Source organism: Catharus ustulatus, chromosome 28, assembly GCF_009819885.2.
Source record: "Catharus ustulatus isolate bCatUst1 chromosome 28, bCatUst1.pri.v2, whole genome shotgun sequence".
Classification (NCBI taxonomy): Eukaryota; Metazoa; Chordata; class Aves; order Passeriformes; family Turdidae; genus Catharus; species Catharus ustulatus.
The window spans coordinates 3,588,690-3,602,196 of record NC_046248.1 but is presented as its reverse complement, the minus strand read 5'-3'; the positions used below and the strand labels follow the sequence as shown (position 1 = coordinate 3,602,196).

The window sequence follows — 13,507 nt, the reverse complement described above, 5'->3', positions numbered from 1 at the left end:
GTTCTTTTTCTTTGAAATGAGTGATGTGAAAATTGCATCTTTCAGACCAATCAGCTCTTGGCTTGTCACAGCTGGATCATTTTTGAACATATAAACAGACAGACATATCTACAAAACATTAAAAATAGACTTCTGATTCTTCTGATGATTTAACACCAGCAATATTTCTCTTCCTGAAGTGCAGAAGAGACTTTTTGGCCAGAAATAAAAGCAAAAACAATCCATTGCTACTGAAAAAGAGAACAAAAATATGCTCCAAACACAGCAGTTGGTGAAGACACAATGCTAATTATTGAATTGGTACTCTGTTATCCCTTCATGAAGAGTTTCCACAAAAAAAATCCAAATTTTGAAGCTTTATTTGGGACAAGAAAATTCCAAACAAGTCCTGGCTGAGCATGCAGACAATCTGGGATTAGCCAGGAGCAGTTGGAAAATATATTGGGTAACTGAGGATAATTGAGAGCTGCATGGATGAGAGGAAACAGCTTTTAACAGATTAAGGCTGTAAAAATAACAACAAACAGATGGGTTTCTTAGGATGCTTCCATTTCTTCAACTTGCTAAATTATGAATTAAGTCACCATATGAAATGTGATTAGAGCACACAGCAAGGGAATTTGGGCTCAAATCTCCTGGAAAGCAGGCTGGATAAAAGGGGAAAAAACCCAAACAAAAACCCACCCTGTGATCATGTGGAATTGCTTTATCCCATTGATTTGATCTCTTTTTTATGGGGGGCTCCCAATTTAATGTTGGGAGAAGTGATCCCAATTCTGCCCTTCCACCCAACCACCTTATGTTGATGTGGAATTGTTTTATTCCATTTATTAATCACTTTTTATGGGATGTTCCCAATTTAATTTTGGGAGAAGTGATCCCCATTCTTCCCTTCCTCATGGAGAAGGGAGCTGGCCTTGCTTTGATCCCTCCTGAGGGGCAGCAACCTCTCCCCCACTGCTGAATCAGGAATCACAGCTGGAACTTCAGGACATTTGGGGAATATTGAGAAATACTGAGAATCTTTTGGGAAGCCTTGGTGGAAGAAGCATTATCCAACAAGGGAAATGGCTCAGGCTGCAGGGGAATGTTTCATTTTTGTCACTTCCAGCATCCAATTCCAGCTTCTGGAACAGAACCTTCCTCTTCCTCTTCCTCAGCCTCTTTCCCCTCTCCTTTGGGCACTGCCAGGCTGGGAAATGATTCCCTGCTCTGCTTTCCCACTTTTATTTTTAAACCCAACTGCACCACTTTGAAGCATTTCTGCTCAGGGCACCTCAACTTGTTGTTCCTGCTTAAAAGTGATAATCCCCCCTTAATCCAAACCTCAAGTGCCTGTTTTAATGAAACCTTCAGATGAATATCAAAGAGCTATTTACTCGTATCTAATATTTTAATTAGATTATATTCTCAATTTAACCCATTAAACCCCCTTTGATGAGCTCCATGTTCAGTGTTTAGCCCCAGATGCTGGAGGTAATGAATATTGGACCTTTGATTTAATGAGAACTTCTGCCTTTCCAGCCTGACTCCCTTTGTATCCCCCTTTTTTTTTGCTTTTCTGGCCTATAGAATTCAGTTAATTGAAGAAGTCTCTTATCACCACACATTAAGGAACCTAAATTAGCATCCCTTTTCTGATGAGAAAATGCAAGCAGACATTTTCCCTTTGATCTGAGGGCTGAGTTGAAGTAGGCAACAGCCCCCTGAAAATGAGCTGATGGCTGCTTTATTTGGCTGCCATGCAGATGTGTCCATGTGGTGCAAAATGCTTAATGTCTTAATTGATCACCTTCCTCCCTCACTGGCATCCTCCTCCCAGAAATTAGGGGAGAAATGTGTTCATTTGTTTATGTTTTGTTTTTTTTTTAATAAAACTATGAATTTTTAGGAAATACTTAAATACTAAACTTGGGTGAAACTTGGCTATGATGGATCTGGAGGAGCACATTTTTTATTATCATTTTAATAACCATACTTTTAATTTTTTTTTGTATAAACATTGACCATGATCATCTCACAAACCATTTAGAAATTCTGTTTGTCCTTCTGGTTTGGGTGTTTTAAATCCCATCAAATGACATTTTTACATGGAAAGAAAAATCTTTCAACCTACCTCAATACAAATTCAGATTTCCCCTGCACTTCACAGATACCAATGAGCTTAAAGGCAAAGGCCAAAATTTAATGGATTTCAGATTAGGAAGGCAAAATATTTAAATAAAAATCAGCCTTGAATGTTGAATTAAGTGTTGAGAACCTGCCATGGTCCCAGGGTGTCACTGAGCAAAGAGAGATGGCTGTGTGCACCACCCCATGGAAATTCCCAACATTTTCTTGGCAACACCTTCCCAGTGCCAGCACTTCTCAATATTTGAGGTTCTGGAGCTGTTGCAGCTGAGATCACCTTTAGGACAAAGACTTGATGTTAGTTCTACCTAAAAAAAAATGTTGTTTTAACATCCCCATTGCTTTTCTTCCAAAAATAGCCAAAGCTGGTTTCTCTGCACCTCACAGAAGGCACAACCAGGCTGCTGACACCCTCAAAAATATTAATTTTATCAGTTAAACACATTAAAAATAAGGCAAAACCTCACAGCCATCACTCCAGCTCTAAAGAAAAAGATGAGAACTGAACCTCGATGAGGTTTTGCCCAACTCCTGCAGTCCCTGAATGCTTCAAAGAGCCACGAAGGAGCTCTGCTGTCACAAACCTGCTCACTGTTATCCCCTGGGCTCCAATCTTTTCCTTGTGAGTGTTTTCCACGTGAGGAAAAGCAGGAATGTGGAGAAAGGAGCAGCTCTGGTGTGAGACAGAGCCCAGAGGTGGTGAGGGCAGGGAGCTGCAGCAGAACATCCTGGAGGGTCAGGAGTGGTGCTGACCCAAATCCTGGAGCTAAAGGAGCATCCTGAGCTCTGGGCAGTCCCAGGGGCAGAGTGGGGAGTGCAGGAGGTGCTCAGAGCTGGGGCTGTGTCCTGGGGCTGTCCTGCAACCCCAGCAAAGCCAAGAGCAGAGAATGCCAGACTGGGACATCCGCAGGGGATTCAGGAACAGCTGGAACGTGAGCAGCTCATCTTCCCTCCTGCTGACACAAACCGGGCTCAAGAAAACTTCTGCCGTGAGAAAATGCTCCCTGGCAGGGAGAGAAGGCACCTGTGGGATCGGGATGGGGATGGGGATCAGGATAGAGATCAGGATCAGAATCAGGTTTAGGATCAGCATCAGGATGAGGATCAGGATCAAGATCAGGATTGGGATGGAGATCAGGATGGGGATGGGGATCAGGATTAGAATCAGGATTGGGTTCAGGATCAGGATCTGGATGGGGATCATAATTGGGGTCAGGATTGGGATCAGGATTAAGATCAGGGTCAGGATCAGGATCGGGATCATGGGGATCAGGATCAGGATCGGGATCAGGATCAGAATCAGAATCTGGATCAGGATTGGGATCAGGATCAAGGTCAGGATCGGGATTGGGATTGGGATTGGGATCAGAATTGGGATCAGGATCAGAATCAGAATCAGAATCAGGATTCGGATCAGGATCAGGATGGGGTCAGGATTGGGATCAGAATCATAATCAGGATCAGGATCAGGGTCAGGATTGGGATCAGGATCAGAATCGGGATTGAGATAGGGATTGGGATCAAGATCAGAATTGGGATGGAGATAGGGATTGGGATCAGGATCAGGACTGGGATCAGGACCACGATGGGGATCCGGATCAGAATCAGAACCAGAATCAGGACCGGGATCAGGATTGGGATCCGGATCTGGACCAGGATGGGGATCAGGATCAGAATCGGGATCAGGATCAGGATCAGGATTTGGATCAGGATCAGGATCAGAATCAGAATCAGGATCGGAATTGGGATCACCCATTTCCACTCTCCTGCCTTCCCAGGGTTAACGCTGGGAGCAGCTTCCCCACCCCTGCAGTGCAGCCACCAGTGGCTCAGCTCTAGAAACAAGGTAAGTCCAAGAAATCCAGAGAATAGATAAACCCAAGAAACAAAAAGTCTAGAAACTTGATAAATCAAATAAATCTTGAAACTAGATAAATGCAAGAAACAAGAAATCCAGAAACAAGATAAATCAAATCAACAAGAAATCTAGAAACTTGATAAATCTAAGAAATCTTGAAACTAGATAAATGCGAGAAATTAGAAATCTAGAAACAAGATAAATCAAATCAACAAGAAATCTTGAAGCTAGATAAATCCAAGAAATCTAGAAAATAAATAAATCCAAACCCCAAGAAATCTAGAAACTTGATAAATAAAGAAAATATAAAGAACTTTTGAAAGTCGTTAAATCACAGATAGAATTTTACATTATTTGCCATGGGTCATTTACTCCTTCCCCACAGTGCTGACCCTCCATGTGTGTGAAACAACAAGAAATTAAAATTATTTGCTCTATAACCGCCCTTACAACCTGTATCTGATCTGCTTTTATGGAGCTCAGGGCGCAGAATGAAAGAATTGGGGTTGGGACTGCTTTCCAAACCCATAAAAGTTCAAAATGTTTAAGGCAGCACGCAGGAAAATGCTCAAACTCAAAATAGAAAGCGAAGGTTCATGGCAGGATTTTATAGATTGGTTTTTGATTTTCTATAATGAAATCGAACAAAAAAAAAATAACATTAGCCACTTGGGTCTTAAATTAATTACCAGAACACAATTTCATTGCAGAAAAACTCACTGAAGAATTTTGACTTGGAGAAAATCAATCTTCTTGGAAAATAGGAAATCCACCGACATTTCCTGTTCCCAGCAATTATTTCCTGCAAGTCACTTCCACTCCAGCATTCCCCAAATGAACACATTAATTTTATTTATTTTTTTTTTTAAAGAGAGAACAGCTCTAAATCTCCTCTACTCCTCAAGCGTCTTGGGAAGAGCAGGGAAAAGTCGGAATCAGCATCCACGAATAAATCTCATTTCATTTATTCCAAGTGAGAAAAACTCTGATAGAAACAACAACAAAATATAAAAACGCCTACCCAGCCCTTCCTTTTCCCCAGGACCATCTCCATTCTCCAATAATCTGTTCCCAAAACCTTGCCCAGAGTGGAAATTTCATTTTTCCATCTCCAGCTGGGTTGGTGGCACCCGGCATTTCTCTGTGTCATTGTTTCCTTCAGCTGTCTCAGTTTTAGGGGTTTTTCCACCAAACTTTGTAGGATAAAATTTCCTGTTCCCTGCAAGGCTCCAGCTGGGATGGGGACATCCCTGGACTGGAATATTCACACTCTGCCCCTGTTTGTCACTGAGGGATCCGTTTTTAATCTGATTTAGAGATTTATTTGTCAGCCAAGGTGACTAAAACTGCCCAGAGGTGAGGGCGGTGGTGGGGTTTGGTTTATGGATCAGCAGAAATATTTCTGGGGAGTTCCTGGAGTGGCAGGGGAGAAAACAGCAGAGATTTGAGGATTCTTTGAGTCTTATTTTGACCTTTTCTCGCAGATCTGGCACCCCAGGCCAGCCCCGACCCCGGGAACAGCAGCGGCAGAAGCGAAAAAGAAAAATATTATCCCAAGAATGCCATGTGGAGCTTTTCTCTGATATTAATTTTAATAATTCCCAATGAAACGCGTGCTTGGGGGAGGCTGACAATAATCCCAGAGCAAAATATTCGGTGAGGGGACACAGAAAAAGTGAGAAATCTCCAGGTTTTTTTAGTTTTTCAGGATGGGAGAGCCCCGGAGCTGGGAGATTTCCATCCAGCTCTGCTTCAAATCGCGCCGAGATTTCAGGAGCAAAGTGAATCCTAATTTTTAGGGAGATGAGAGGAATTTTGGTGGTGGAAATGATTGTCCCGAAAGGATTTATTAAAGACAAGCAGCTTTTCCTGGATAGGTGGATTGGGGATTTTCCTCTACACAGTGTGTGATCTTTATTTTATATGTAAAAAAAAAGAAAGGCGGACTCACAGAAAAGGAAGCAAACATACACATTTCAATCATCTCTATTTTATATATTAAACAGGAAAATCGAACGTTTTCCCCTCACAAAACGACATGTCCCATCATCCAAAATGCCCTGAAAGTGCTAAGAACGCCAGAAAACCAATTGAAATTCTCGATTAAAAACAAAAAAAAACCAGGAAATAAATTAAATAACATAAGGAAACATCGCCACGCCGCCGTGTTGCTGCTGCTCCGGGCTTTTCCCGAGGAAATTCCCAATCCCGACATCTCCTCCCGGGAGATGCTGAGACTCCGCCGCATTTCCCAGCCAGCAGCTCAGCCCACCAAAAGAAATAAATTATAAAAATTAGGATTTACCTGGAAATGAGCCCCATTTCCCTGGCGGGGAGGGGAGCCGGGGCTGCTCCAGCTGAGCGCAGGGACAGGGGAGATGCGGGCGGGGGGACAGGAGAGCTCCGGGGTTATTTCCGAGGAAAAGGGAATTATCCGGGATCCACAGCGGGCAGGAATCGGGCTGCCGACACTTCTCCAAGCTGTAGAAAATCTCTTTTTTTCTGGCTGGGAGCGCCGTTTGCTCCGTGGTGGCATCGAGTTATTGGTGATGCTCCCCCTTCGCTTCCCCAGAGCGGAATGAGATAAACCGGAATTTTTTGCCTTACCTGTTTCTTCGGAGGGCTTTTCTTACAATTCTTTTTAATTTTTGCGTGTCTCGGAAGCTCTGCCCGACCTCCCGCACTGGGGATGGAGACGGCGAGCGCGGAAAAAGCGGCGAGGATTTAGGGATTCGGGGAATAAAGGGTGAAATTCGCCCTGCCTGCCGCTGCCAGGAACCACAACATGCTGCCACGAGTAGACATTTATTTTACACCCGAGGAAAGTTCGGGGAACGAGGAGAAGTCCGACGCTTCGGAGGGGAGGGGGAACCTAAAGCAAACCCGGCTGGTTTTACTCCCCCCCGAGCACAGCCCAGCTTTGGGGTGATGCTGGGGGGCACCGCGGGGTCCCGACCCCTTGGGGACATCACCACCTTCACCCCAGGAGGGGAGGGGGCTCCCCCAGCACCCACACCCCCTTCCCGAGCCGTGTTCCCGAGCTGGGGAGGCGAGGGGAGCCGGACAGAGCCAAGGAGAGGCAGCAGAGCCCCGGCTCTCCTACAGGCGGTGGGGACAGATGTCCCCCTCCTCCAGGATGTCCACCTCGTCCTCGGGTTCCTGCAGGAGGAAGGGGCCGGGGGGGCCCTTGCGGGGCTCGGTGCCCGCCGGTTCGGGCAGCTCGGGCTCGGGGGAGCTCTGCTCGCGGCTCTCCTCCCCGCCCGCCGCCTTCGGGTCGTCCTGCGTCTTCCGCAGCTGCTTTTTGTGCTTCATGCGGCGGTTCTGGAACCAGGTTTTCACCTGGGGAGAGGAGGGAAAGTGGGAGAAAGATTGAAAAAAAAAATGAGGGGGGAAAAATTGATAAAAATTGAAGGGAGAAGGATTGTGGATGTGATGGATGTGGGGATGCTGGAAGTGATCCGGGGGATGCTGAGTGGATGGGATGTGGGGATTCAGGGGGGATGTGATACAGAGGATGCTGGAGGGATGCAGAGATGCTGGAGGGGATCTGGGGATGCTGGAAGTGATGCGGAGGATGCTGAGTGGATGGGATGTGGGGATTCAGAGAGGATGTGATACAGAGGATGCTGGAGGGATGCAGAGATGCTGAAAGGATGGGATATCGGGGAGCTCCTCGGGATGTGGGAATGCAGGGGGGATGTGATATAGAGGATGCTGGGGGGATGCAGAGATGCTGGAGGAGATGCGGGGATGCTCTAAGTGATCCACGGGATGCTGGAAGGATGGGATGTGGGGATACTTCCTGGGATGTGAGGATGCTGGAAGTGATCCAGGGGATGCCGGAAGGATGGGATGTCGGGGAGCTCCTCGGGATGTGGGGATTCAGAGGGGATGTGATACAGAGGATGCTGGAGGGATGCAGAGATGCTGGAAGGGATCCGCGGGATGCTGAAAGGATGGGATGTGGGGATGCTCCCCGGTATATGGAGATGCTGGACGGGATGTGGGGTGGGCACAGGTGCCAGACTCAGTCCCCTCTCCCCGTACCTGCGTCTCGGAGAGGCTGAGGGCCGTGGCCAGCTCCACCCGCTCGGGAGTGGACAGGTACCGCTGGATCTCAAACCTCTTCTCCAGGCCGGAGAGCTGCGAGTCGGAGAACACGGTGCGGGCTTTGCGGCGGCGGCAATGCTTCCCGGGCAGCTCGGCGTGAGCGTGGTGCTGGAAAAGCGCTGGCACCGGCATTCCTGGGGGGACACACGGCCGAGACCCGCGCTGCGGTCGGGCAGGAAGCCGGCACCGGGGCAAACCCCCGGGAACTCCGCTCTCCCTCCGTTTCTTTAAATTTTTTGTTATTTTTTCGTTTATTTCGTTTTTGTGGTCGATTGATCGGTTTGGGTTTAGGGTTTTTGTTGCGCTGAACGCGGGAAGGTGAAGGGAGCCGAGGCAGCGGAGGGGACTCGAGGATGGAGCGGACACCCGAACCCTCCCGGCGACAGAACCACAACGAAACGCGCACGGGGAAAAACGGGGCAGCCCTGGAAAATCACAACGAAATGCGCACAGAGAGAAACGGGGCAGCCCTAGAAAAGGCTGGGAACGGGGAAGCGATCCCGCACTGACACACGGCTCGGGAAACTTTGGAGGTTTTGTCCTCGCCGAGCAAGGAACGGGCCCGGCAGAGCCGCAGGGTGCGGGAGAGGAGCGGCAAAGCCCCAGCGCTGCCACTGGAAAAGCCAAACCCGCTTGGACAACGCGAGGGAAAAGCGAGGTTATCGATCTCAAAATAAAAAATAGTTATAATAAAGGAAAAGAGAGGGAAACCCTCATCCGCTGACGAAGTGGCTGCCCCGGGGCGAGCGGCTCCTGCCCCGAGTGATGCAAAAAGATTCCTGAGCGCCCCAGAGCGGCTCTTTGGCTCTGACCCCCACCCCAGCCCCCACCTGCACCCCCAAACCCGGCGGTGCCGCCGCACTTACCCGAGGTGCTGAGGAAATAGGGGTGGTGGTGGTGATGCTCCGGCTTGTGCAGGGCGGGGTGCGGGTGAGGCGCCAGCAGGGTCGGGGTGGGCATCAGGGGGTACCCATAGTCCAAGAGGGGCACGCGGGAGGCCAAGGAGCCCGGGAAGTGCTCGGGGGGCACCTCCCGCAGGGGTTTGGGCTTGTGCAGCAGGATGTCCTCGATGAAGAAGGAGGTGGGCCTGCCCGTCGAGACGGGGTGCACGGGAGCCGTGAAGTTGAGGTTCATGGCTCTGTCCCCCTCGGGCAGCGGGAGCAGAGAGAGGGGGCGGCCGCCTGCACCCCCCGGGCCGGCAGGCGAGAAACGAAAATAATGACGGAAATAAATAAATTATTTATTAGATATATTTAAAAAAAAATAAATCCGTGATTAAAATAAATAGCAATAATAATTTAAAAAAAATAAAAATTAATCCCCCAGCCAGGTAGAAGCTGGCGGAGCCGGGGGAGGCGAGGCGGGCGGGTCGGGGATGCGCGGGGCGCTGCGCGCCTTTGAGGCGCGCTGGGAAGGGGGATGCGCGCTGAGCCAATGGCGAGCGGGGGGGGGACGGGCCTGCCGGGCCACCCAAAGCACCCCAGGGGCGAGGAGGGGGCGAGGAGCCCTCGGGAGCCGCTCAGGAGCCTCCCCCGCGCTGCGCTGCGCACACCGCGCTCAGCTCCGCACACCGCGCTCAGCCCCGCTCAGCCCCGCGCCGGGGCGTCCTCCCAAACACTGGGCGAATCTCCTTTTTAAATTATTTTTTCCCTTAAATAATAATATTAAAAAATAATAAAACACGCAAAACTTAGGGGGAAATAAAGAAATAAAGCAGCGGTGCTTTCCCACGCTCCGCTCCCCGCGCACGCTGCTTCTCCCTTCCCTCTCACCTCTCATCCCACCGCGGTTTTGTTCCCATCCCTTCCCCGCTCTCTGTTGCGCCAACACTTTTTTTTTTGGGTCTTTCCTCTGTTTGTCTTTTTTTTTTTTTTTCCCCTTTCCTCACCCCTCTAATCTGCACCATTCATTTCCCCGGAGTCAATTTGCTCAAATGAGGGTGATACACCACATCATAGCCGAGATAATTTCGGTTCGCATCTCGGAAAATTGCTCTAATTATTGATGTTAAACTCAGGGAAATTAAAAGAAGGCGCTTCTCCTTCATCTCCTGATTTTAAGCTCTAATTTGTTGAAATCGAGTTGTCATCACAATTCCAATCACTACCGTTAATAGTAAAAGTGTTCTAATAGAGGCAGAATTCGCACAACCCATGCTATTAGATAATTAAGAAAGATGTTAGAAAGACAAGTGCTAATCCTTGGGCACACGGACAGCGTTTCCATCTGATCCAGCAGGTAGAACAAATTAATTACCCGAATCAATTAGTCCTAAAAGTACAGTTCTCAGGGAAGTGCAAGCCATGCCTTCCATATGGATGAGCTGGTAAATGGTAAATAGATGAGGAAAAAGCTGTAAAAGAATAGAAACGGCGACGGGCGGGCTTTAATGAGCGCGACTTCTGCGGCGCTCGGGCTCTGCCCCGCACAGCCACGGGCCGGCCACGGAGGCGAATCCTTCGGCAGCTGCCAAAATTGGGGAGGGGGCGGTGGGAGAGCCCCCCGTGCCTGCAGGAAACCCCACGGGAGCGTTTTGTGCCCCGCTAGAGCCACACCCACACTTTGTTTTGTGTTGTACTGCTCGCACGCTTCAGCAGCGTTAAATATGTGTGCGTTTCCTCCTTTATTTTATGCGTTATGTTTGTGTTCGTATTGAGTATTATATTCTTAGATGTAATTAAAAATATTTTTATATGTGTTTGTACACAGGGATCTCTCCTCTCCTCTCCTCTCCTCTCCTCTCCTCTCCTCTCCTCTCCTCTCCTCTCCTCTCCTCTCCTCTCCTCTCCTCTCCTCTCCTCTCCTCTCCTCTCCTCTCCTCTCCTCTCCTCTCCTCTCCTCTCCTCTCCTCTCCTCTCCTCTCCCTCTTTTCCCCCAGCTAAAAATATATAAATAAAAACATATAAATAAATACATATAGAAATAAATAAATACCTAGATAAATACAATTCTGTTATTCGCCCCTCCCAAAATGACCATTAGGAGTTTTGATTTTAAAAATCCAACTTTCTGTGATGGAGCAAAGGAGTGGCTGAATTAAGGGTGATGAAAGGGGGCTAATGCCCCCCTGTTAATGAGGAGTGTGTAAGCTGCTTGAGGGCCCATTTCATCAGCTGGGATTGCTCTGCCGGGAGGGGCTGGGGCTCCACCCGGTATCGGGGGGGGGAAATTTGGGTATTTAAAGCCGAGCTGAAAGATTAACGCTGTGTCGCTGCAGCCAGGTTGGGTCACAGCTTCAGAAGAACAAGAACATTGAGAGAACTGATTTTGGGAGTTCCTCTTTATTTGGGGCACAGATAAATGAAGCAGAGTAGGGAAGGAGCTGTGTCTTGGGGTTAGTTTGCACAAAACTCGTCCCCAAATTGTGCGGTTTTGGGGCAAGAAGCCGAGGGGACAAACCCCATCTGTGGAGAGAGGGCAACCCCAGCAAGGGGGAATCTCCACTGAGGTCCTCAGACCCAGGAATTTAAAAAAAAATAACATTTCACAGCTCTTTGTGACAGAAGTGGGGTACCAGGCTTGGCTGCTTCTCTTTGCCCCAGATGTATTTTCCCCATTTTCCCCCATTTTCCCCCATTTTCCCCCATTTTCCCCCATTTTCCCCCATTTTTCCCCATTTTTCCCCATTTTTCCCCATTTTTCCCCATTATTTGTCCCTCTCCTGCAGGTGCCCGGGGTGATGGGGACCCAGCAGTGTGGATTTGATCCAGGGAGCCCCAAACACACCCGAACCCAGCCCTGGATCCTGGATTAACCCTTTGCCAGGCTGCACAGACACATGGACACAGAGAAGGGTTTTCCCTACACACCCCAAACCCCGGAGAGCAGAGCCTGGGGAGGAGTCCCAGCAGGAACTGCCCCAGACCTGGGCAGCAGCCGAGCTTCTGCAGGGCTGAGGGAAAACTGCAGGAGGAAAAACCAGAGGGAGCAGGGTCAGGATCAGGGTTAGGATCAGGATTGGGGTCAGGATTGGGGTCAGGATCAGGACTGGGTTAGGACCAGGGTCAGGATCAGGACCAGGATCAGGATTAGGATCAGAATTAGTTCCAGGACCAGAATTGGGGTCAGAATCAGGATTGGGACCAGGATCAGGGTCAGGATCAGTTCCAGGATCAGGACTGGGGTCAGTATCAGTTCTAGGATCAGGATTGGGGTCAGGATCAGGACCAGGATCAGTTTCAGGATTGGGGTCAGGATCAGGTTCAGGATTGGGATCAGAATCAGGACCAGGATCACTTCCAGAATCAGGGTCAGGATTGGGGTCAGAATCAGTTCCAGGATCAGGATCAGGATTGGGGTCAGAATCAGAATCAGGATCAGGATCAGTTCCAGGATCAGGATTGGGGTCAGAATCAGGATCAGGACCAGGATCAGGGTCAGGATTGTGGTCAGAATCAGGACCAGGATCAGTTCCAGCATCAGTTCCAGAATCAGTTCCAGGATCAGGACTGGGGTCAGGATCAGTTCCAGGATCAGGATTGGGGTCAGAATCAGGACCAGGATCAGTTCCAGGATCAGGACTGGGGTCAGGATCAATTCCAGGATCAGGATTGGGGTCAGAATCAGGACCAGGATCAGTTCCAGGATCAGGACTGGGGTCAGAATCAGTTCCAGGATCAATTCCAGGATCAGGATTGGAGTCAGGATCAGGACCAGGATCAGTTCCAGGACCAGGATCAAGATTGGGGTCAGAATCAGGACCAGGATCACTTCCAGAATCAGGGTCAGGATTGGGGTCAGAATCAGAACCAGGATCAGTTCCAGGGTCAGGATTAGGGTCAGAATCAGGACCAGGATCAGAATCAGTTTCAGGATCAGGACTGGGATCAGAATCAGAACCAGGATCAGTTCCAGGGTCAGGATTGGGGTCAGAATCAGAACCAGGATCAGTTCCAGGATCAGGACTGGGATCAGAATCAGTTCCAGGATCAAGATTGGGGTCAGAATCAGGACCAGGATCAGGATTGGAATCAGAATCAGGACCAGGATCACTTCCAGAATCAGGGTCAGGATCAGTTCCAGGATCAGGATTGGGATCAGAATCAGTTCCAGAATCAGTTCCAGGATCAGGATTGTGGTCAGGATCTATTCCAGGATCAGGGCAAGGCAGGGAGAAGCTGCAGCTTGGGCTGTTTCACTCTCTGGGTGTTTCCCTCCCCATTTGGGAGGAACCAGAGGGCAGGACCAGACCTGTCTCTTTTTCCATTTTCCACCTGTGCCTTTTTTCTTTCCCACCCCTTGAACATTTCTGTAAATCTCAGCCTGGCACCCCAAACAACTCACACCTCATGTTTTTTATCTAACCACAGCCACACTGCTGTGGAGCTCATCTCTTTCTCCATCAATAAAATAAAAATGAATTTTAAGGGCTCCAAGAGGTTTATAAACTTGCTGGAAGTGATGCACCCC

The 13,507-nt window shown here is 48.8% G+C and overlaps 1 protein-coding gene across 1 annotated transcript; it reads right to left on the bottom strand.

Moving 5' to 3' along the window:
* Nucleotides 1-6,777: 6,777 nt before the first annotated feature.
* On the bottom strand, nucleotides 6,778-9,910 carry BSX (brain specific homeobox). The gene is made up of 4 exons (XM_033081732.1): nucleotides 9,871-9,910; nucleotides 8,965-9,279; nucleotides 8,036-8,232; nucleotides 6,778-7,327 (listed from the first exon to the last, which is right to left on the bottom strand). Exons 1-4 carry the CDS (start codon nucleotides 9,875-9,877, stop codon nucleotides 7,088-7,090), a joined length of 759 nt encoding a protein of 252 aa, XP_032937623.1. The 5' UTR covers nucleotides 9,878-9,910; the 3' UTR covers nucleotides 6,778-7,087.
* Nucleotides 9,911-13,507: the final 3,597 nt, after the last annotated feature.

Excerpts from the sequence above, each read along its gene's own strand:
- BSX (XM_033081732.1), bottom strand. Across the intron at positions 8,233-8,964 it reads CTATTTCCTCAGCACCTCGG|GAATGCCGGTGCCAGCGCTT; the intron begins GTAAGTGCGGCG and ends GTGTCCCCCCAG. Across the intron at positions 7,328-8,035 it reads TCAGCCTCTCCGAGACGCAG|GTGAAAACCTGGTTCCAGAA; the intron begins GTACGGGGAGAG and ends TCCTCTCCCCAG.